Source organism: Anopheles stephensi, chromosome 2, assembly GCF_013141755.1.
Source record: "Anopheles stephensi strain Indian chromosome 2, UCI_ANSTEP_V1.0, whole genome shotgun sequence".
NCBI lineage: Eukaryota > Metazoa > Arthropoda > Insecta > Diptera > Culicidae > Anopheles > Anopheles stephensi.
Genome location: NC_050202.1, coordinates 6,547,094 through 6,566,066, shown reverse-complemented (window position 1 = coordinate 6,566,066; position 18,973 = coordinate 6,547,094). Strand labels below are relative to the sequence as shown.

The following is an 18,973-nucleotide window of genomic DNA, read 5'->3' as shown; positions in this document are numbered from 1 at the left end:
TTTTGGGGGTCTTGTGTACGATCGTCGAAGACGGGCTCTTTCTTTCCAATTTCCAAACGCAACTGTGCTGTGCTAGTGGAACGAGCTAGCAATAAAAGAGCTGATCAAACGCTGTTTTCCTGTTCAATAAAAACTGGATAACAATCTCACAATTCTCCTTGACACTACACAACTCACGAGAGGTCACAATGGCGGGCCGAATTTCTGGCTTTCAGTGACTTGATTTTGACCCATAGCAAGGTAGAGTTTGGGGCGGTCCGGTGGCAGAGGTGACAGCGGCAGGGCCGGGGTTCAAATCCCATCCAAGACCGCCTTCCCCGTACGTACGGGCAGACTACTTTACTACGGGTAAAATCAAGTCACGGAAAGCCAGAAATGGCTGAAAATTCAAATGGGAATTTGAACCCCGGTCCTGCCGTGTGACCGGGCGTGACCGACCCCCCCCCCCCCCCCACACACACAACTTGACAGTAAACTTGATCAAAACGGCTAGAGCACGGCTGAAGACTCACTGCGCGTGTATCGCTCCTGTGCAACGACGCTGAACGTTCGTCAGGAATGCGCGGCTTTTCCTATATTTCGAAGTAAAAAAAAATGCTTTTTAAGATTTATAAACATCCAATATTATCTGCTCCTCACCAATTAGCATTTGCGTGATACAATGAAGTAAAGGGCCGCGTTAGTCGCGCACCGGTCTTGCTTATGCGACGACACGAACCGCCGATCGGCAACAACACCCCACAGCTTCGCCATGCGCGTCTTCTTCTGCAAACGCCATTTTAGAATAAAATAAAATTGGACGGTTTTGTGGCTGAAAAATCAAATCCGCCCGGTTCGGTTCGTTCGTTCACACGTTTCGTTCTTTGCCTTCTTCGCTTTCTTTCTTCTGTATGCGTGTTCTTTGCTATAATTAAAGCATTGCAACTTTAGTTTTTTTGTCCTTTGCTTTCTTCTTTCTTTTTTTAGCAGTTTTGTTTCCAATTGTACATTTGCTTGTTTTTTTTTTTCTTCTTCTTTTTACTTTCAATGCTATTACCGCTCCAGTCATTGTTACACATTGTTACTTATGGTAGGTGTCCCCGATAGAAACTCTCCAGCTAGTCAAACCTTGTGTGTACTCCTGCGTCTTTTGCAAACGCATTCCGGTACGATGGAAGCCTGAAATTGTGATCCCGTACGATACGCCTGACTGTGGGGTCCCATCTCATCTGGCTTTGTTCCGGTGCTGTATGCAACGTGTAACGGTTGTGGTAGTTATCGCCATACTCTTTTGCTGGCGCATACACATTGTTAGCCTCGACATCGTCGTACTTATCAGATGGTTCCAAAAGCCGTTTCCTGCCGTGCGTAGGCAAGCGCCATCTTTCCGAATCTTGTGCCCTCGGTGCCCGCTCTTGACGCCACCGCTCCGAATCCTGTTCCCTCGGTGCCCGTTCCTGACGCCGCCGCTCCGAATCCTGTTCCCTCGGTGCCCGCTCTTGACGCCACCGCTCCGAATCCTGTTCCCTCGGTGCCCGCTCTTGACGCCACCGCTCCGAATCCTGTTCCCTCGGTGCCCGCTCTTGACGCCACCGCTCCGAATCCTGTTCCCTCGGTGAACGCTCTTGACGCCACCGCTCCGAATCCTGTTCCCTCGGTGCCCGCTCTTGACGCCATCCTTCCCCATCTTGTGCCCTCGGTACTCCGTGTTGCTGCCAACCGGGCCCATCATGACTCCGGCAGGGTGCTATTTCATTGATGGACGATGGTTTAACATACATCCTCGGTGCGTCGGCCATCACTCGTCGTTTGGCCGGCATCATACGTTGCAAGCTCTGCAGATAGTTATTGCGCTCCATCTCGTGGCCACGCTTTGCGTTAAACAATTCTATCGCCTCCTTCGGTTCATATCCCAGCTGTTGGATCATATAGGCACAGATGAGGTAGCCGGTGCGATTTAAGCCATGGGTACAGTGCACACCTATCAGTTTCCCTATCAACGCACAACAGCGGTATCGTATCAGAACGGCGACCAGCTAGCTAGAGCACACATCACATCGGTCACACTTACCCTCGGTGGTCGGATCGTCCAGATAGGTATTCACTACGTCGATAAACCTGCACCGATTGGAATGCAATGCCCAAAAGCAGCCCGTTACTTAGTTACAGTTCGAGGTTCCATCGTGCATCGTCTTACCGTCGTACTAGATGCTCCTGTGGGACCACCTTCCCAGGGATCGACACCTGCACATGGTCTATGCCTTCCGAGATAAAGTCGCTCGGATTATAGTAACGTCTCGTGTTTGTTAGATCTATGACCAACCCTAGCCTCATCTGTCGGATGACATCCTGCGGTGTGAAACGATCCTCTGGCTTTACACCGATTTTGTCCTGCAGGAAGAAAGAAATGAAAAGAACAACGCACAACATTTCACGACCAATTTGATGTATTGTAAGACGATTTATTGAACAGGCTGGATTGGAGGCTGGAGCTTCCAATTGCGATTGCAACCTGCTTGAATTGCATCAAATGTAGCGAAATGAATAGCGAATGTCTTGCCATCGTAATTGAGATTGCAATGGCTAGCATCATACGCCCAGCAAAAGCTGAATACGGGGAGCTCTCATTCATTCACCTGCTGCCTAGAACCATCAGAATCAGGCCACTAGGCTACTGTTGTGTTAAAAACGCGTCTGAAGAAGTAAAAAAAAAACGCTTACGCGCCGTACAGCACCGGCACAGTCCTGATTGCCCCCCCTTACACTTGATCCGCTTTTAATTGCCTGCCTTAAGTAAACATATCGCAATACACCTTTAATTGAATGTCCCTTGCATACCACCACCGCCACCACGAATTTCCGTGCTTCATTAACGCACCGATCTTCCGATTCTGTCCCGCTCTCTGCTGAACACGATCAATCTAATCAAGCTCTAATCACTGGTGCAAAACTTCATTTACCCGGAGCGTCCCGGGAGCGAAATGATTGGTTCGAGCAAACTCATCAGCTCTAATCGTTCCTTTTACAAGCGCGTTTTGTACCACCAACCATGTCCTTTGTGCGCGGACGGAAGCGGCTGTAGTGCCCCTGGTGGAATCAATTTCCGGAAGAAAACACACAGTCCAGAATCTCTGGAATGTGTCGCACAGTCGACCCAACACACATCCTTCTTGTTTTCCCACACGCACACACACACACACACACACACACACACACATACCAACATGTTGGATGGGGTGGCGGAAATGTGACGAATCGATCGATTTGGCGATCGAACGTCGCCGGTGGTCTACTTTCAATTATACGAGCACCCCAACACCAAACAGTGGCCCCATCTAGCAGGCAGGCGAAGGCACCACCACAGAAGGCAGCAAAAAAATATTAATTATCAATAATAATACATTAAACCGTTTCCCCGTATCAAGATCGTAGTCGCCTCAGCAAGATTCGCTCCTGCCAGCCAGCCATCGCAAGCATCGCCTGGGAGACTGTAAGGGACGCACGCGCATGCACGCACGCACGCATGCTCGTGCGATCGTATTACCCTCTTGCGGGTCTCTCTCTCTCTCTCTCTCTCTCTCTCTCTCTCTCTCTCTCTTAGTACTGCTTTCCGAGGTTTTTTTTTACTGCTGCTGTTTTTAATTAATACATCGACTTCAATCGTGTCGAACGCGCGCAAACGACCCGGACAACGAATATATAGATATATGTCGTCAGTTCTGGATAGCGATAGGCCCGCAGAACATTGAGCACGATGTTCGGCTTGATCACGATCACGTTGGATGTGCTGTGAAGATGATGATGATGATGATGTTGATGTGGGGACATTCTGGCCACTGTCATCCAGACCCATGGTGATCGGGAATCGTTACAGATCACTCCGGCTGGAATGCGCAAAACATACAAACGTGCGCGGCAAGGCACACAGCCGACGTTCGCCGACGCCACCATGGATTGCTTCGGACTGCCGAACCAGCCAAATTGAAACATACCAGTGGACGACACTCGGCACTGCCCCGCACAGACAGAGAGAACGACTTGAAAACGGGCTGTGTGCCGGTGTCCACCAAGGCGCGGAGAATGTTTGTTATATTACATTTTACATAATAATAGCCTTACCATGCACGCGGACCCCTGCCTCTCGCTCTCGGTCTGCGCACACAAATATGAGTAAATGGTATTTCCAACCCCCCCCCCCCCCCCTTCCCCCCCAACCCGTGTGGCGTACAAGTGCATATCTTGCGCTATCAAAATATAATCGCATCCAACTCGCGCAGAACCTTCCGCGCTCGGTCACGGGTAAAACGGGTGCGCAAATACTAATGGACAACACCCGTCCCTTTCTGTTGCTGGCCGCTTTTCCCTCGTTACAAACGGGTGGAGGACGATGTACGCCGGGGCAGCGCACGCGGATCCGTTATCGATCCGTTTACATCGGTTCCTCCCTCCGAACGGCTTGGATGCGACCACCACGGTGAGATGACCATGGCCGCACTGCCGCTGCGCAGATTGCCTGCGAGAAACGACGACAATGCCACTCGCTACTCTTACCACACGCACATGTGCGCGCACACAGGGGAATCGATCCGGATCGATGATGATGATCACCATCGTCGTTGATCGTCGCCGATATCATCACAATATCATGGTTCACGGTTTTTTTTTTTATTATTATTGTTATTACTACTACCGTAAAAGGGCCACCCCACCACACTTGTCCCACGCCTGTCCTTCCTCTGGGTCCGCCAGCCCGGGTACGGGCGGTAGGCGGAAAAAGATAAATTGCACAATTAAGACATTCTTCTGCTTTATCCGCACACGCATCCTGTGGCGTACGATGAAGGATGTGTTAAACTTTGTAATAATCCCACCAAGCAAGCAAGTGGGAAAAGCAGAGCAGGACATGCCAGGAAGGAGACGACGGAAGGAGCCACCAGACAGCGCGGTGTTGCTGCGCCAAAAAGGGAATGGTGGTACCGAAGGAAGCTGTTTGTTTAAGTGCGTGAAAGAGAAGGAGAAAGCAAGCGAGAACGGGCGAGGGCCCACACACACACACACAGATGGTCGAGTATATCGCAACGCAAAAGTGTCCGTCCGACGTGCAATTTACACGCAGCAAAATAACTACAATCAACCTAACTACAAAGCTTGGGTTTTTTTTTTGTTTTTATCGGCGAGCTTTCCATCTCGTTTCACGCTCATCGAATCGCGGGCCCTGAGCTTGATGAGCTCGTATGTGGAAAATTAAACGATAATTAGAGACCGAATCTGGCCGGGTGAGAAAAAAATGGGAATTGCAGCGGGTGCAACTGATCGTTGAATCAGTTACGATTTGGCAGCCACGGACAGCGTAAAATTAGTAGTAAAAGCTGAAGCTAAAAGCTTCATTCCCTGTTCTGGCCTTCTGCACCCCCGTCACCCGGTGGCCGGATGCTGACGAGTCTTATACGAGTCGTTCGAAAATCAGGTCGACGTACAGCTGCTGCTGAAGCGCTCATTGTGGTGTGTCTCTTCGATTGTTCTACCACACGCTATACGGGTTTGCCACGGGACTTGCAACCTGTCGTTTATCTGCCGGGTGTACATCGTGTGGTCTTGGCCTAAACGTAAAACCTTAAATCAGTTATGAGTATATGCTCGGATCTGGAAGATACCGATTTCGGAATAATCGGGAGAGCTTCTTCATCCAACTTCGAGCAGGCTCTAGAAAGCCTGCTCAGCTTGACTATACATACTAGAAGCGTTCTATGTAAGAATGCCGCAGCTGCTTCTCTGCCATCTGCTGCAATAAATGCCGCACGGACTTCGTGATAGCTTGCAACTGTTTCTTCTGCACCATCGTAATTTCGTTTATAATAGCTGCAGGGTAGATGATGTCTAGAATCCTGTCACGATTCGTTTTCCTCATACTCAATACGCTGGCAACGAAGTTCAAAAGTTGTATGAATGAATGTACCTTTCTTTCGTGAGATTCTTACATTTGTAAGAGCACCAGCATTAAAGGACATTTTGTAGCCTATTTCTATCTTTGAGAAAATGTGTCGATGATCCAGGAAGATCATAATGCAATCAGTGTTGTGCCGTTTGTCCCGGTTGAATTTGATCCCCCGTTGTTAACCCGAGCCAGGGGGCGGACAAAGTTGGTTTTTTTTTCCCGCCGGCATAAACAGAAGGCTAGGAGACCCGGAGACATCATCACTGCAATGCCTGCTTCCCTTCTCCATCAGACCCGTCGCGGCGAATTTTACGATCGGCGTCTTTTGCATAGGAATGATGAATCACCGCCGGCGCGAACAGAATTAACACATGCGGGGCAATCATGTGCAATGCAGCAGGCAGCATTGCTCTGTACCCTTTTCTAGACCGCCAGAGTGCAGAGATGCGTGATGTGTCACGCATGGTCCGTAGACACATAAATAAACCCGCTAACCAGCGCACGGGGCACGTCCAAATGCGCGTGTACAACGTGCGATTCGCGCGAGCAGACCATCCAAAAAGGGGACAGCCATACCGCTGACACGTGTGTTTGGCGAGGGGTAGGGAGAAGTGTGGAGGTGGCGGATGCTGAATGGGGAGAGAAAAACCACAAAACCCATCCCGGCACAAATCGGAAACCGGACTATCTCCGGCAATCATCAGTCTGCCGGGTGATGCATCATCGCGTGCGCGTACAGCCGTGCAATATGGAAAGCGATGGCGTTTCTTTCCCATCCTTTCTGGTCGCAAACCGTTTGTGGCCGGTCGGGAGGTAGCAAAAGGGGCACAACAGGAGGTACAGCGGCAGGCAAACTGTTGACCTCATTCTTTCAGACAACATACGCTGTACGATGCCTGTCAGCCGCACGAAGGTGCGTACAGCAGTTCTCTACTGGGAGCATATTTAACAGATGCGGTTTTGTGATACGGCACCTTCAAGTACCGGATAACAACAACATTGACGCATCGATATACTTCCGCTTGTGCCGCGGAACTAGATTTCGCGATCGCTTCTCTATCTCATCTCAACGGCAATTGAAGCAATAGCAGCGATTACATTTGTCACCGGGTAGCGGGTAGCACGCTTTTCCCAACAAGAAAGAAACTCGCCAACCGTACGTATGCAAAGTGTACCTACCCGGGACAGTGGAACCTTCAGGGGAATGAATCTCTCTAGCACCACCTCTCCATAGCGAGTGTAGCCGTACCAGCTGTAACGGGGTGAGAACGGAAACACCGATTAAGTGGCGGTGCAAACAAGCTACACGATTTTTGGCGCAAAGCCGGAACTAAATTAACAAAAACATTACCCTTTCGGTACGGTTCTCATTTTTTCGGAAGCAAATTTGCTGCTGGCAAATCAACAACGGAGTACACCGAACTGACAGCGCCTTGGCACCGAATGACAGACCATCGCACAACATGCTGTTTTGCTATAAAACTTCAAGGTTTATGGCACTTTTATCACAATGCCAAGGTTCATACATGGTCTGGTGTGTGAGTCGACACGGGTTTTTTCCGTTTCTTCCACAAATATGGCTTTTTTTTGGGAACATCTAAATTTTAGTTTTGCTTTCTGTTTAATCAGTAATCAATTTTGGAACGGGTTTTCTATTTTCATGCTGAAATATTCGACATTTCACTCCTTCCTTGCCAGCATGCCGCACGCATCAAATGCATTTGACATCTGCTTGAGCAGTGAAAAGCCGGGAAAAGTTTGTTTTGATTAAGTTGCCACAGCCGAAACCGAAACGACCACGAGGCTTTCCCGGAGGGCTTATCCTGCGTGTCCCCGATAGTGCTTGTTGCTTTTCTGTTTGTGCGTGGATCCAGCCGTGCTACGATGGCACAAAACTCGGACGCCGTGAAGCAGGCGATGTTTGAGGAGCTGCAGAAGGTATTGCACCCGGATTCGGAGCAGCGAAAATCGGCCGAAGCACGGTTGGGGCAGCTAAAGTTTACCGAATGTATGTATGGGAGACAGGGGACGGGGATGACTGGTGGCTGCGCGATTGCTGATGCCGGTGCTACGTTACTCCTCGTTAGGGTATGGAGTGATTTTGGCCGAGTTTACTGTCGCACAGCAGATACACATCGGCATACGGCAGCTGGCCTCGGTAATGCTGAAACAGTACGTGAACGATTGCTGGGCCGATGGAGGTGACGTTGATGAGGTCGGAGATGTGGCTGTGGGCGATGGGGCCGGTGCCACACCGGCACTGCTCGTAAACGATGAGGCCAAGCGCCGGATAAAACAGATCCTGCCGGAAGGTTTGTACGATGAAAATAGCAAGGTACGCATGTTTGCACGCCCATTACCGTTTGCGGTATTTGTTAATGTTTTGCATCGTCCGGCCCCAGATTCGATCGGTCGTCGCCTACTGCATAGCCAACATCGCACTGTACGATTGGCCCGGCGACTGGCAGGAGCTGTTCGACGTGATTGTCAAATGTTTAAGCGGCACGGAAAACTCGGTCGACGGTGCGATGAAGGTGCTGGCCGAGTTTACGCTCGAGCTCGATCGCCAGGTGGGCGAAGTGGCACCGCTCATCCTGTCCGAGGTGTATCGCATTTTTACCGCCGCCAACCAGTACAACGTCACGGCGCGGAAGTATGCGGTCGAAATTCTGTACTCGCTGCTGCGCAGCATCAACACCAACATTGAAACGCGCCAGGAAAAGTCGGCCATCCTCAATCCGGTGCTACCCAACTTTATGCAGCGGCTGATAGAGGGTTTAACCGCACCGAACGGTCCACACAGCAGCTTTCCGCTGAAAACACAAATCATTAAAAGTAAGCCTGCACCGATCGTGCAACCGGGGCGCTTGATTATCCCTTCCCCGGCTCTTCTCTAAACCCATCTGCCCATTGATTGTCCATTACAGTTCTAAAGTACATGATTTCCGACATGTCCAAGTTTGTGCAACCGTACGTCGGTACCATCCTGCCCACGATCTGGCAGCTGCTGACGCAACTGGCCGACTTTTACGTGAAGGTCGTGGTGAACGAAATCGAAGCCGCTCCATTCAACGGCCCCGACCAGGACGAGGACGTGGTGGATGATTTTGTGCAGATGATATTGCAAATCTTCGAATTTGTGCACACGATCATCGAAATGAAGAAGTACAAGGCGGCCATCATGAATGTGCTGACCGATCTGGTGTACATTACCGTGCTTTACATGCAAATCACCGAAGACCAGGCCCGCCAGTGGGTCGAAGATCCGGAAAAGTTTGTCGACGATGAGGACGAGCAGGGCGTCGAGTTTACGATACGCGTGACGGCGCACGACGTGCTGCTGATCGTGGGCCGCGAGTATGAGAAGCAACTGCTGCCCTGCTTTACGGAAGCGCTCGGGAAGCACAGTGCCGTCGCGGAGGTGGACCGCAACGCGGGCAATCCGCACTGGTGGAAGATACACGAATCGTCCATGCTGGCGGTCGGTTCGTTTAAGGATATGATCGTCGAAAATCCGGCCAGCTTCGATATGGGGCAATATTTGGCGCTTCTCAAGATGCTGATGGAGAGTCACGCGTCGCCGTACCTGCTCGGGCGCTGCCTGTGGCTGTTGAGCCGGTTCTGCGAGTGTGACATTCTACGGCAGCCGTTCATGGAGCAGATTGTGAACGTCACGGTGGACAGCTTGTCGGTGGATAAGCCGACTGTGCTGCGAATAATGGCGGCACGGTAATGATGTTGCGTTGCAGGAAGAGAGCCCGCGAGATAGAGGTTTGGTTTTATTTATTTCCCCTTTCTTTATTCCCCCCCTTTTTCCGTACGACCTGCAGCGCCATTTATGGGTTCTGCAGCAATTTGAAAGGCAACAAGGACGAACGCCACGTGCTGATACTGTCCAAGCTGGAACACTTCTTCGACGGGCTGGTTGGCCTGTTTGAACAGTCTCAAAACACGGTGCTGGGGCTGCTGCTGGAGGCATTAAGTGCAACCATTTCGGTACGTAGGAAAGCACCTCGCAGAAGGGTATATTACAGTGGATTCATTCCACAGCCCCACCTAAACTAAGCCCAACATACGGTGTGATCCAAACGCAAACCCGTACATTTCGACTTTGCAGGCGATTTGGACCGATGGGGTCGATTCTTTGTTTAAAAACCTTAAATTCCACTCTAAACCAAACCAGAACCACTGGCGACACATTTTTTTTTGTCTGGTAAAACTAATAAATGCATTGCTTGGTCCGCTCCCTCCAGTTCGATGTGAACGTTACGGCCACGCTATGCGCGAAGGTGATCAACGTCACCATGACCGTCTTCCAGAAGTACCATGACGATCGGTTTCTGCTCGAGATGGTGCAGGACGTGCTGAAAATTCTGTCCCAAAACCCGTTCTGTTTGCTGCCGCTGCAGGACCGCATCATCCCGACGCTTGTTACCATCCTGAACCAGGACCAGCCGGCGAGCGATCATCAAACGCTCTCGCCCGAAATAGCGCTGGACGTGCTGCAAACGCTCGTGAAGTACGCGCAAGCCCCGCTCAGCGACGCCATGATCGAGAGCGCCTTTCCGTCCGCGGTGCACTGTATTCTGCGCGCCGAAGATCACTCCGTCATGCAGGCCGGCGGTGAGTGTTTGCGGTCGTTCCTGGCGGTCTCGCCGGAGCAGATCTGTCGGTACAAGAATGGCGAGGGATTGAACTACGTGCTGCAGGTGACCACCATGCTGCTCAACCCGATGAACACCGAGTCGACCGCGTCGTTCATTGGCCGGCTGGTGATTACGATCATTACCAAGGTGGGCAATCTGTTGGGCGATTCGGTCGACCTGCTGCTGAAAGCGGTGCTCAGCAAGATGCAGCTGGTGAAGAGCTTGAACGTGATCATGAGCTTGGTCACCATCTTCGCGCACCTGATGCTGCTCCAGCTGGATGCGGTCATGAACTTTCTTAGCACCGTGCCCGGCCCGACGGGCGAAACGGCCATGAGCTTCGTGCTGGCGAACTGGCTCAGCCGGCAGCATCTGTTCTACGGCCAGTACGAGCGAAAGGTGACGACGCTAGCGCTGTGCAAGCTGTTCGAGCACGGTGTCACCACGAAGGACGATCGGTTGAACACGGTCATGATAAAGGAGCAGGTACCGGCCGGGGCAGCGGGGGCAGCCGCCGGGACCGGTAACACGGTGGGCAACAGTAATACGGCCGCACGCCGCACCCGATCAGCCACGGCGAAAACGCCGACCGTGTGGGTTGATACGCCGGTGCTGGTGAAGATTTTTAAGCTGTTGCTGCACGAACTGGCCAGCTTGCGGGAGGCAAAGGAGGCGCACGGCAAGAATCAGGACAGCGGCGACGAGGGCCACAGTTCGAGCGATGAGGACGACGCGGACGACGCAAGTGTGGGCGGCGATGGGGGCAAGATATCGTTCCTGACGCTGCTAACTCAGCTGGAGGAAGGTTCGGGTGATTAGTATTTCCATTACCATTTCGAAGCATTTATTGACTGTCGCCTTTTACTACTCTCTTTCTTGCCTCCCCAAGTGGACGATGATGAGGAGGAGGACGAAGACGATCGACAGTTGATGGCGGAGCTGATGAACGATCCCATCTTCCAGTGCGACACGATGGAGTATCTGATCAAGTTTATCGAAAGCTTTAGTCAGCACGAGAATTTCCTTGCATTTTTGGAGAAAATTGACGACACGGAGAAGAAGATCCTGAAGACGTTCAACATTGCTTCGATGTAAAAGAACAAAAAAAAAAACCCGGGTCGTCCTCCAGCAAGGCGTACAACGTCTCAAAATTCGAACGAGAAGACCGACGCGCATCACAGCAACACAGAAACGCATGCTTTTCATCATCCATGTGATTCCAATGTCGAAAATATACTTCATTTGCGTAGCAATCACAGCACACGGCTGGAAGAAGCTATACAACCCAACTCCGAGAAGCTACGGCAGCCGTTGTAGACAACACGCGTGCAGCGATAGTGAACGATCGTCCTCTGCATCCGCCTAGAGGTCCTAGAGGTATAGAGACCTGACGGGAGGGACCTTCTTGGTAACAGGCGGCGGCCACATTTGATACTAGGTCGCGCAATGTTATTCTCTTACGTACCGTTCCCAAAAACTCCGTTTGGTTGATTTTTATTTTGTCTCGCTTGACTTGCTTTTGTCTTGACTTGCATCCGAGTTTAGTTGTCGGTTGGTTGGTTGGTTGTGTGTATGTTAAGGATAATTTCTATAGTAGTATTATTGTATGGATCTCTCTCTCTCTCTCTCTCTTCTCGTCCAGCTCTCCTACCTCACGCTTGGCTATGTCCGATTGCTTTCCTACTTGCTTGCCCTTGTCCCCCCCAGTTTGGCGAGTAGTTGGAGGAGAGGAGTGCCATTTTGTTCTTCTTTATTCCTACTACTACTACCACTACTACACAACCTCCTCCTATTAAACCATGTTGTGTGTGTGTGTGTGTCCTGTGTAACTAATTCTAGCTGATTCCGACGCGCGCGCTCCGCTGTTAAAGAGATGGCGATTTTTGCTTTTTGTGTTGTGTTGGTTTTGCTTTATTTTTCAAACAAAACAATCTTTTCGCGCTTTACAACGACGACGGTATGCCGCACGTAACTCCCTTCTGCGAGACACGGGCAGCAGTGTTGCACGGTGGTGGTGGCGGCGGCGGCAGGGGGCGATCCAAATTTAAGCATCCGTCAACCCCGGAATAGTGCTGTCGTCGTCGTCCGAATCATACTCCTGCAGGTCGTTCAGATCGTCGAACGAGATTTCTTCATTCTTCTTAGCGTACGACTGCAGAAAATCGGCCATATGGCCGTTTCCGTCGCTCATGTCTATTTCTAGTTTGCAAAGTTCAAAAAGATGGGGGGGGGAAGGCATTATTAGACACATCCTAGTATGAACGGGGGCAGACTCTAATACCACTTACTTTCTTCGTCGTTCGAGCCCTCTTCCTCCCACCGGTTAAAGTCCACCTTCAACCAGTGTGTTTTGGTCTTGTCTTTGAGCAACCGTGGCCAGTATGGTGCTGTCGGATCCGCTTTGGCAATAACGAACTCGATGCAACGTTTGATATTCTTCGTTGCCACCTTGTCCGGGTTGATTTTGCTGTAAAATTCTACATTCAGTTCGTACTTTTTGCCTTCCGGCTTTCCGACTCCGCTAAATGTCAGCGAATCCTCGGTGAATCTGCAAAAATCGGCGCGGAGAAAAATAGAACTATTAGTGCAACCACAACAAAAAGAACCCAGAAAAAGAAACAAGGATCACCCGTTGCTACGATACGGTTGCGATCGTCATCATAGAGTGCGGGAAGCCTACACTATTTTTGTACGGTACCGGCGGTCCCGTTTCTCGAACAAACGCCTCGTTACTATAGCTACCGAACGGCGCTACTTACTTGATCTCCGGCTCGGTGCATTCGACGTTTAACGTTAAGAATATGACTTCACTCCGTTGAGCCCAAACGGCGGGTGGTGGCACACTGTCGTCGACACGAGAGACGGTGAGCGAAAAACGGGAACAGGAAACCAGGAAGATAGGAACAAAAATGCAAAACCGATTAGAAACTTAATCGACGTGCTATATTCTGTGCTGGTCCGGTCGGTCCCGCAATGCATCATCATTCATGGTGTTTATGTCTGGTTCTTTTACCGAGGCCGGGGCCGAGTCATGCGACACCCCGGGGTCGCTTAACCTTTCCGGCTGCAAACACACAATCCCCGCACTTCCTCCTCTCTGTCACTCCCATTCCTTTTGACCGTTTCCCCCACACTCTGGCTCGGCACAATGTGGAGTGGAACAAAATGGATGGCGTGTATTCGGCACGGTGCAAATCGATAAAAAGGCACACGCCGGATCGGGTGGGTGGGGGAGAAGGTGGGAAAAAAGGGGTTCAAAGAAGAAAATCGGGAACTAAATTTTTGTGCCGTGCCGTACAGACTGACGGGGGCCGGGAAGAAAGGCGAAAAAAAATACACCCGAACGCACACTTACGCACACACACACACATACACTTACGCACACACACACAAACACATGAGAGGGTAGCAGAGACACCCATTGTAAACGGGGCGCGGGATGGGGAAGAAAACCTCGTTGTTTTATCGCGTTTGCGGAACGATTTTCCCAAACGCCCGGAAGCAAAGCGGTGCGGCACCCGGTCGATTCCGCACACCCGCACAATACTTACGCTGATTCCGTAGTCATATTAGCGTCTTTTGTCATTAACCGGAACGCGTCTTTCTTTCAGAATACGATACAGTAATTCCGCTCGGGCCGCGCTACACTTGCGTTTTAGAACCTTTTGGGCTGCCAAGTAAATCTACCGATCAAATCAACTCGTGCACGTGCGTTGTTGCGGCACGGGAATTGGTCGTGAATTTTCGATGCCGGTTCTTAGTTTTTTTCTCCACCCGTACGCTGGCGCTGCATGTGAAAGACTGCCGAGAACAGACATCCTTGCCGGAGTGTTCAATCAATGCATAGCCGTCCGTTTATGGTGGTCGGGTTCGCTGCTCAACGTGCGCTTGAACGTACAGCTTTGCTGAGAAAAAAACGACATGGGGAACGTTTTTTTAAGCAAAATTGTTGAAAATGTACTGCAATCCGTGCTGGAAGCTGTTATATGTATACTAAATTTTCCTCATCGAAAAGCGAAGTGTTTTTTGTTTTGTTTGCAAAATTATTCAATTGATTTGCAGCATCCAAAGAACGGTTCAAAATTTTGCATTTCGAACCGCTTTCGGTCGGAAGGTCGTTGTTGTTTGCGCGAAACAAATTGGCTTTTTGAGGCCACCGTTTGTATCATCATTTGTTTGATACGGTGGCAAGTCAAAATACCGAAAAAAAAACAAGCGTCAATTAAATGACGAGAAATAAGGATTCTTTTGTTTTCAACTCCGCGATAACGATTTCAACGCCTTGCAACACTTTGACCAAAGATAAGCCACGCACATCACGCACGGCAGAGAGAAAAAAAAAACAAAAAAACCGCAAATGGTCCACACCGCAATGATGACGACGTTGATAATCGCGAACGATAGTTGCGCGCCTGTCTTATAACGTGCCCCCACCAATCGCGCGCAGTTGAGTGGTTTTTGTGCGGTTTCTTTTGAAGTGCTTTTGCTCCTCCAAATTCCATCCCATATAAACCCACTGAATGCTCTGTCAACGGACTGGGACGCTTGTGGGACACTTGCTGGCCCGGCAGACCATTCGCTCGCTAGCGGCTAGAACGATGTCAACAAACAAGTTCGATCTTCCTGCGCGGTACCAGGGATCAACGAAGAGTGTGTGGTAAGGGGGTCCGGGGTTGATCGCCAGTGCGGGTTCGGGCAATTTCTTTCAACAGGTTGCATCTCGTTAACTCTCCCGCGTAGGGTGGAATACATCCAGCTTGCCCTGCAGTATAAACCGCTTAATCTTGGCCAAGGATTCCCGGACTATCATGCGCCAAAGTATGCGCTGGATGCGTTGGCTGCCGCAGCCAACAGTCCCGACCCGTTGGCGAACCAGTACACGCGTGGGTTTGGCCATCCACGGCTGGTGCAAGCGCTAAGCAAGATGTATTCCGGGCTGGTCGGCAGGACCATCAACCCGCTGAGTGAGATACTGGTGACGGTTGGTGCGTACGAAGCGCTGTACGCTACGATTCAAGGTCACGTGGATCAAGGGGACGAGGTCATTATCATTGAACCGTTTTTCGACTGCTACGAACCGATGGTCAAAGCGGCCGGCGGTGTGGCCCGCTTCATTCCACTGGTGCCGGTAAGCAATGCGTGCCCGGGGATCGCATTTTTCCGTTTGCAATTTTACTTTCAACTTCCCAACAGACCGTAACCGGTCGCACGATATCGTCGGAGGACTGGAAGCTGGACCCGCTCGAGCTGGCCAAACTGTTCAACGAGAGGACGAAGATGATCATCATCAACACGCCCCACAACCCGCTCGGGAAGGTGATGAGCCGCCAGGAGCTGCAGCTGGTGGCGGACTTGTGCACCCAGTGGGACGTCCTGTGCGTTTCGGACGAAGTGTACGAGCACATGGTGTACGCGCCATTCGAGCACGTACGCATCTGCACGCTTCCGGGCATGTGGGACCGCACGATCACGATCGGGTCGGCGGGCAAAACGTTCTCGCTGACGGGCTGGAAGATTGGGTGGGCTTACGGGCCGGAGAGTTTGATGCGCAACTTGCAGATGGTACACCAGAACTGTGTGTACACGTGCGCCACCCCGATACAGGAAGCGATTGCGGTGGGCTTCGAACGGGAGCTCGATCAGCTGACGAGCCCGGAATGCTACTTTAACAGCATCTCGACGGAGCTCGTCACGAAGCGCGATTATATGGCCCGGTTCCTGGAGGACATCGGGATGTGCCCGACAATCCCGCAGGGCGGATACTTTATGGTGGCCGACTGGTCGAAGCTCGCCGATAAGGTGGATCTGTCGCAGGAAACGGATCGGTACAGTGACTACCGGTTTACCAAGTGGATGACCAAAACGGTCGGGCTGCAGGGCATCCCACCGTCGGCGTTTTACAACGACGAGCACAAAGCGCTCGGGGAAAGCTTTGTCCGGTATTGCTTCTTCAAGCGGGATGATACGCTGGAACGTGCCGCTAGCATTCTGACCGAGTGGAAGAACAAAACAAAGACGAATTAGATTAGATGGGTTGTGTTGTAAAGGAAGGCAACACACAAACAACATCGCCCTTTTGTGTAACAATTGCAATAAACACACATACACAGATCCCGGGGGATGGTTCCGATTATATAACAGCTGGCTGTGTATTTATTTAATATTGACAAAACGACCACGACTAAGCACTAGCGAGCCCTGGGACACACGACGCGCGCGCGCTCAAACACACACACGCACTCGAATTTAGTGCATGTCGTACACCGATTTCAGTGCCAGCTCCGGCTGATCGTATCCCAGCTCTTCCGGTGTGTCGATGCCGAGTTCCGTGAGCGTCGGGCGAATTTCCTGCAGCAGATACGGGTAGATTTCGTTCGTTTTGTCACCACACTTGTCCTTCACGCCCTCCAGAAAGCGGACCGCCAGCGCGTAGTCGTTCAGGCGACGGCATGCCTTCAGGGCGGACACGATGATTTTCGGCTCCGGCACCAGATCCATGCCGAGCAGATCGTTCATCGCCTTGCGCGCCTCCCAGCCATCCAGCTCCGGCCGGTTGAAGTAGGCCTCGTAGCGGCTGTCGAACTCCTCGTCGGTTTCGTTGCTGTGCGAGTGACGCACGGCCACCATCGACGACACACCGCCACTCTTCAGCCCAGCGGCACTGCGAAGACCGCCCAGCACACGACCAGCCGCAAAACGGAGCATCTTTCTGGGTTTCGGGGAAAACAACAAAAAGGCGAATGGTTCAATTCGTACGGAAAACCAGATGGCATTCAGCAAACTCACTCGTTATTATTCCGGAACGGCGTAGAGAATCAATGCACCCAACCAATACTAGTGTTAAGTAATCGAAAGCAAGGCAAAATTTGCACCCTGTTTTTTTTTTGCTCTGGAAACGAGAATCCCTTGTTGACAGCTCGGCTGACAGTTTTGCTTGTCAATGGGTGCTGGGATAGGAAAGGCCTTTTCGGTACCTATCTCTATAGCAACCTTGCGCAACAGCTGAGCTGGTGATTTCCTTCGTTCCAGATGCGAAGATAAGCTTGGATCCGATTATCCACCGGTCGTTTTACGATTTTATTCATTATACCAATCCAGGAACAGTAGCGTAAATGACATCACAATAAAAAAGAACATTACCCAAACCCGCAAGCCCGCGTTGCGCTGGATCGCTTGCTTTATCTGCTCATTCGCGTCCTTCATGTTTTCGGTCGTGCCTATAACATTCGTCGCGATTCGATCGATATCGGTGTTTTGTAGCGTTACCTACGGATTAGAAAAAACGGAAAACCCAAAACCCCTGTTAGCCTACCGGGTACGCTTCTCGGTTTTGCGTTGGCTTACCTTCTCGGTAAAGATATCTTGCAGCTGTGTGATATCGGCTACATTGCGCTGAATTTGTTCCACCTCCTCCGAGAGCCCTTTCAGTTCGTTGTACAGTTGCACGTTTTCCGACTCGAACATCTGTATATCTTCCGGGCTGAGGTCATTGCTCTCGTAATCGTCGTACGTGCTGCTGTCTTGCATTTCCTCCACCGTCTGGGACATCGATTTGTCGGCAACAGTACTGCGACCAACATCCGCAGCACTTTCGACCCGACGCACTTCCCGCTCCGGTGAAGCAACGTCCAGCAGTGGTTTCGTGTACGGGTCAGTTTTCATCTTCGGCTGCAGCTTGATGTACTGTAGCGTTTCCAGCTGGCGCCGGTGCCGAAACTGTTTCTGTTCCTGTGCGATCCTCCGTATACCGTTCGCATACTCGCACAAACTCTCAATCACGAGGGCTAAAAATTCCTTCACCTGCCGGTCCGTCTGCAGCGCGATACATTCGTGCTTCAGGCTGGCTATGAGCGTTGCCGCATCGGCCAGTGTCTTTTCCGTTTCCCGATCAATCAGGTCGCGCTCCTCGTTCGACATTTGGGGTGCGGAATTTTTCAGATGCTCCGCCAGCTGCATGTAGGCCACCCGGTTCTCGAGCAGAAAGTTGCGCAGCAACGTTACCTGCTGCTTGAGCGTTTTGGCTTTTCCCCATACCTCGGGCGTGGCCTTCCTTTTCTGCAGTATACGGTTCTTGTCCAGCTGGGGGATGCTGTGAGGTGGCAGCTTAAGGCGGACCGTTTTTACCGATGCTTTGAACAGGGACGTGATGTCCATGGTGCTGGTGTTTTCCTTCTTTTGCGCTGGCACTGCGGTTTCAAAACAAATGCGCACTGTCAGAATATTGTTTACGTGTGCTCGGGCAACCGCCCGGCGTTTACAGTCGGTGCTGGTGGGATCGAAATGCGATCGAGAAAGGAAATTTGCTTGAGCGCATTGGAGCCGGCTTTCGTTTGGCTCCGGGTGGAGTTGTTCAAAATGTTAAATATTTTCTTTATTCCACATGCTGCAATGGATGTATGGTAGACACAAGTGC

General features: G+C 51.2%; 6 protein-coding genes and 1 long non-coding RNA gene across 10 annotated transcripts; 2 read left to right on the top strand and 5 right to left on the bottom strand.

The window, feature by feature from the left end:
- Positions 1 to 930: 930 nt before the first annotated feature.
- LOC118507146 (RNA/RNP complex-1-interacting phosphatase-like) lies at positions 931 to 7,389 on the bottom strand. Its single transcript, XM_036045182.1, has 5 exons — positions 7,266 to 7,389; positions 7,094 to 7,166; positions 2,177 to 2,370; positions 2,051 to 2,097; positions 931 to 1,972 (listed from the first exon to the last, which is right to left on the bottom strand). The coding sequence occupies exons 1-5, from the start codon at positions 7,283 to 7,285 to the stop codon at positions 1,098 to 1,100; spliced, it is 1,209 nt and encodes a 402-aa protein (XP_035901075.1). The 5' UTR covers positions 7,286 to 7,389; the 3' UTR covers positions 931 to 1,097.
- Positions 4,335 to 7,087, bottom strand: LOC118507147. Its single transcript, XR_004905602.1, has 2 exons — positions 5,715 to 7,087; positions 4,335 to 5,579 (listed from the first exon to the last, which is right to left on the bottom strand). It is a non-coding gene; the product is annotated as an uncharacterized LOC118507147 (long non-coding RNA).
- Positions 7,390 to 7,624: 235 nt separating the features above from the next.
- LOC118504233 (importin-9) lies at positions 7,625 to 11,849 on the top strand. 2 transcript variants are annotated; one of them, XM_036038452.1, is made up of 7 exons: positions 7,625 to 7,922; positions 8,002 to 8,249; positions 8,317 to 8,749; positions 8,842 to 9,643; positions 9,745 to 9,910; positions 10,168 to 11,371; positions 11,450 to 11,849. In XM_036038452.1, the coding sequence occupies exons 1-7, from the start codon at positions 7,799 to 7,801 to the stop codon at positions 11,653 to 11,655; spliced, it is 3,183 nt and encodes a 1,060-aa protein (XP_035894345.1). In that variant the 5' UTR covers positions 7,625 to 7,798; the 3' UTR covers positions 11,656 to 11,849. The 2 variants fall into 2 exon arrangements, with proteins under 2 accessions (XP_035894345.1, XP_035894346.1); XM_036038453.1 differs by having other exon boundaries at positions 7,635 to 7,922; positions 10,168 to 11,365; positions 11,450 to 11,821.
- A 168-nt stretch (positions 11,850 to 12,017) lies between these two features.
- On the bottom strand, positions 12,018 to 14,360 carry LOC118504237 (uncharacterized protein CG16817). Of its 3 annotated transcripts, none has more exons than XM_036038459.1 (4): positions 14,112 to 14,360; positions 13,320 to 13,403; positions 12,849 to 13,108; positions 12,018 to 12,759 (listed from the first exon to the last, which is right to left on the bottom strand). In XM_036038459.1, the coding sequence occupies exons 1-4, from the start codon at positions 14,144 to 14,146 to the stop codon at positions 12,605 to 12,607; spliced, it is 534 nt and encodes a 177-aa protein (XP_035894352.1). In that variant the 5' UTR covers positions 14,147 to 14,360; the 3' UTR covers positions 12,018 to 12,604. The 3 variants fall into 3 exon arrangements, with proteins under 3 accessions (XP_035894352.1, XP_035894353.1, XP_035894354.1); XM_036038460.1 differs by lacking the exon at positions 14,112 to 14,360 and adding an exon at positions 13,574 to 13,608; XM_036038461.1 differs by having other exon boundaries at positions 12,023 to 12,759; positions 12,845 to 13,108.
- Positions 14,361 to 14,647: 287 nt separating this feature from the next.
- On the top strand, positions 14,648 to 16,698 carry LOC118504235 (kynurenine--oxoglutarate transaminase 3). Its single transcript, XM_036038457.1, has 3 exons — positions 14,648 to 15,217; positions 15,301 to 15,688; positions 15,754 to 16,698. The coding sequence occupies exons 1-3, from the start codon at positions 15,081 to 15,083 to the stop codon at positions 16,582 to 16,584; spliced, it is 1,356 nt and encodes a 451-aa protein (XP_035894350.1). The 5' UTR covers positions 14,648 to 15,080; the 3' UTR covers positions 16,585 to 16,698.
- On the bottom strand, positions 16,685 to 17,493 carry LOC118504238 (cytochrome c oxidase subunit 5A, mitochondrial). The gene is made up of 2 exons (XM_036038462.1): positions 17,347 to 17,493; positions 16,685 to 17,269 (listed from the first exon to the last, which is right to left on the bottom strand). Exon 2 carries the CDS (start codon positions 17,263 to 17,265, stop codon positions 16,807 to 16,809), a length of 459 nt encoding a protein of 152 aa, XP_035894355.1. The 5' UTR covers positions 17,266 to 17,269; positions 17,347 to 17,493; the 3' UTR covers positions 16,685 to 16,806.
- Positions 17,494 to 17,598: 105 nt separating this feature from the next.
- LOC118504236 (syntaxin-18) lies at positions 17,599 to 18,769 on the bottom strand. Its single transcript, XM_036038458.1, has 2 exons — positions 17,905 to 18,769; positions 17,599 to 17,826 (listed from the first exon to the last, which is right to left on the bottom strand). Exons 1-2 carry the CDS (start codon positions 18,712 to 18,714, stop codon positions 17,638 to 17,640), a joined length of 999 nt encoding a protein of 332 aa, XP_035894351.1. The 5' UTR covers positions 18,715 to 18,769; the 3' UTR covers positions 17,599 to 17,637.
- Positions 18,770 to 18,973: the final 204 nt, after the last annotated feature.

Excerpts from the sequence above, each read along its gene's own strand:
- LOC118507146 (XM_036045182.1), bottom strand. The coding sequence starts at position 7,285 with ATGAGAACCGTACCGAAAGG. Across the intron at positions 2,371-7,093 it reads TGAAGGTTCCACTGTCCCGG|GACAAAATCGGTGTAAAGCC; the intron begins GTAGGTACACTT and ends TTCTTCCTGCAG. Across the intron at positions 1,973-2,050 it reads GGACGATCCGACCACCGAGG|GGAAACTGATAGGTGTGCAC; the intron begins GTAAGTGTGACC and ends GTGCGTTGATAG.
- LOC118504233 (XM_036038452.1), top strand. The coding sequence starts at position 7,799 with ATGGCACAAAACTCGGACGCCGTGAAGCAGGCGATGTTTGAGGAGCTG. Across the intron at positions 8,250-8,316 it reads TGTACGATGAAAATAGCAAG|ATTCGATCGGTCGTCGCCTA; the intron begins GTACGCATGTTT and ends GTCCGGCCCCAG. Across the intron at positions 9,644-9,744 it reads CTGCGAATAATGGCGGCACG|CGCCATTTATGGGTTCTGCA; the intron begins GTAATGATGTTG and ends TACGACCTGCAG.
- LOC118504237 (XM_036038459.1), bottom strand. The coding sequence starts at position 14,146 with ATGACAAAAGACGCTAATATGACTACGGAATCAGC. Across the intron at positions 13,404-14,111 it reads AATATGACTACGGAATCAGC|TGTGCCACCACCCGCCGTTT; the intron begins GTAAGTATTGTG and ends TGTCGACGACAG. Across the intron at positions 13,109-13,319 it reads TGCACCGAGCCGGAGATCAA|ATTCACCGAGGATTCGCTGA; the intron begins GTAAGTAGCGCC and ends CGATTTTTGCAG.
- LOC118504235 (XM_036038457.1), top strand. The coding sequence starts at position 15,081 with ATGCTCTGTCAACGGACTGGGACGCTTGTGGGACACTTGCTGGCCCGG. Across the intron at positions 15,218-15,300 it reads GGATCAACGAAGAGTGTGTG|GGTGGAATACATCCAGCTTG; the intron begins GTAAGGGGGTCC and ends TCTCCCGCGTAG. Across the intron at positions 15,689-15,753 it reads GCTTCATTCCACTGGTGCCG|ACCGTAACCGGTCGCACGAT; the intron begins GTAAGCAATGCG and ends ACTTCCCAACAG.
- LOC118504238 (XM_036038462.1), bottom strand. The coding sequence starts at position 17,265 with ATGCTCCGTTTTGCGGCTGGTCGTGTGCTGGGCGGTCTTCGCAGTGCC.
- LOC118504236 (XM_036038458.1), bottom strand. The coding sequence starts at position 18,714 with ATGGACATCACGTCCCTGTTCAAAGCATCGGTAAAAACGGTCCGCCTT. Across the intron at positions 17,827-17,904 it reads AAGATATCTTTACCGAGAAG|GTAACGCTACAAAACACCGA; the intron begins GTAAGCCAACGC and ends TCTAATCCGTAG.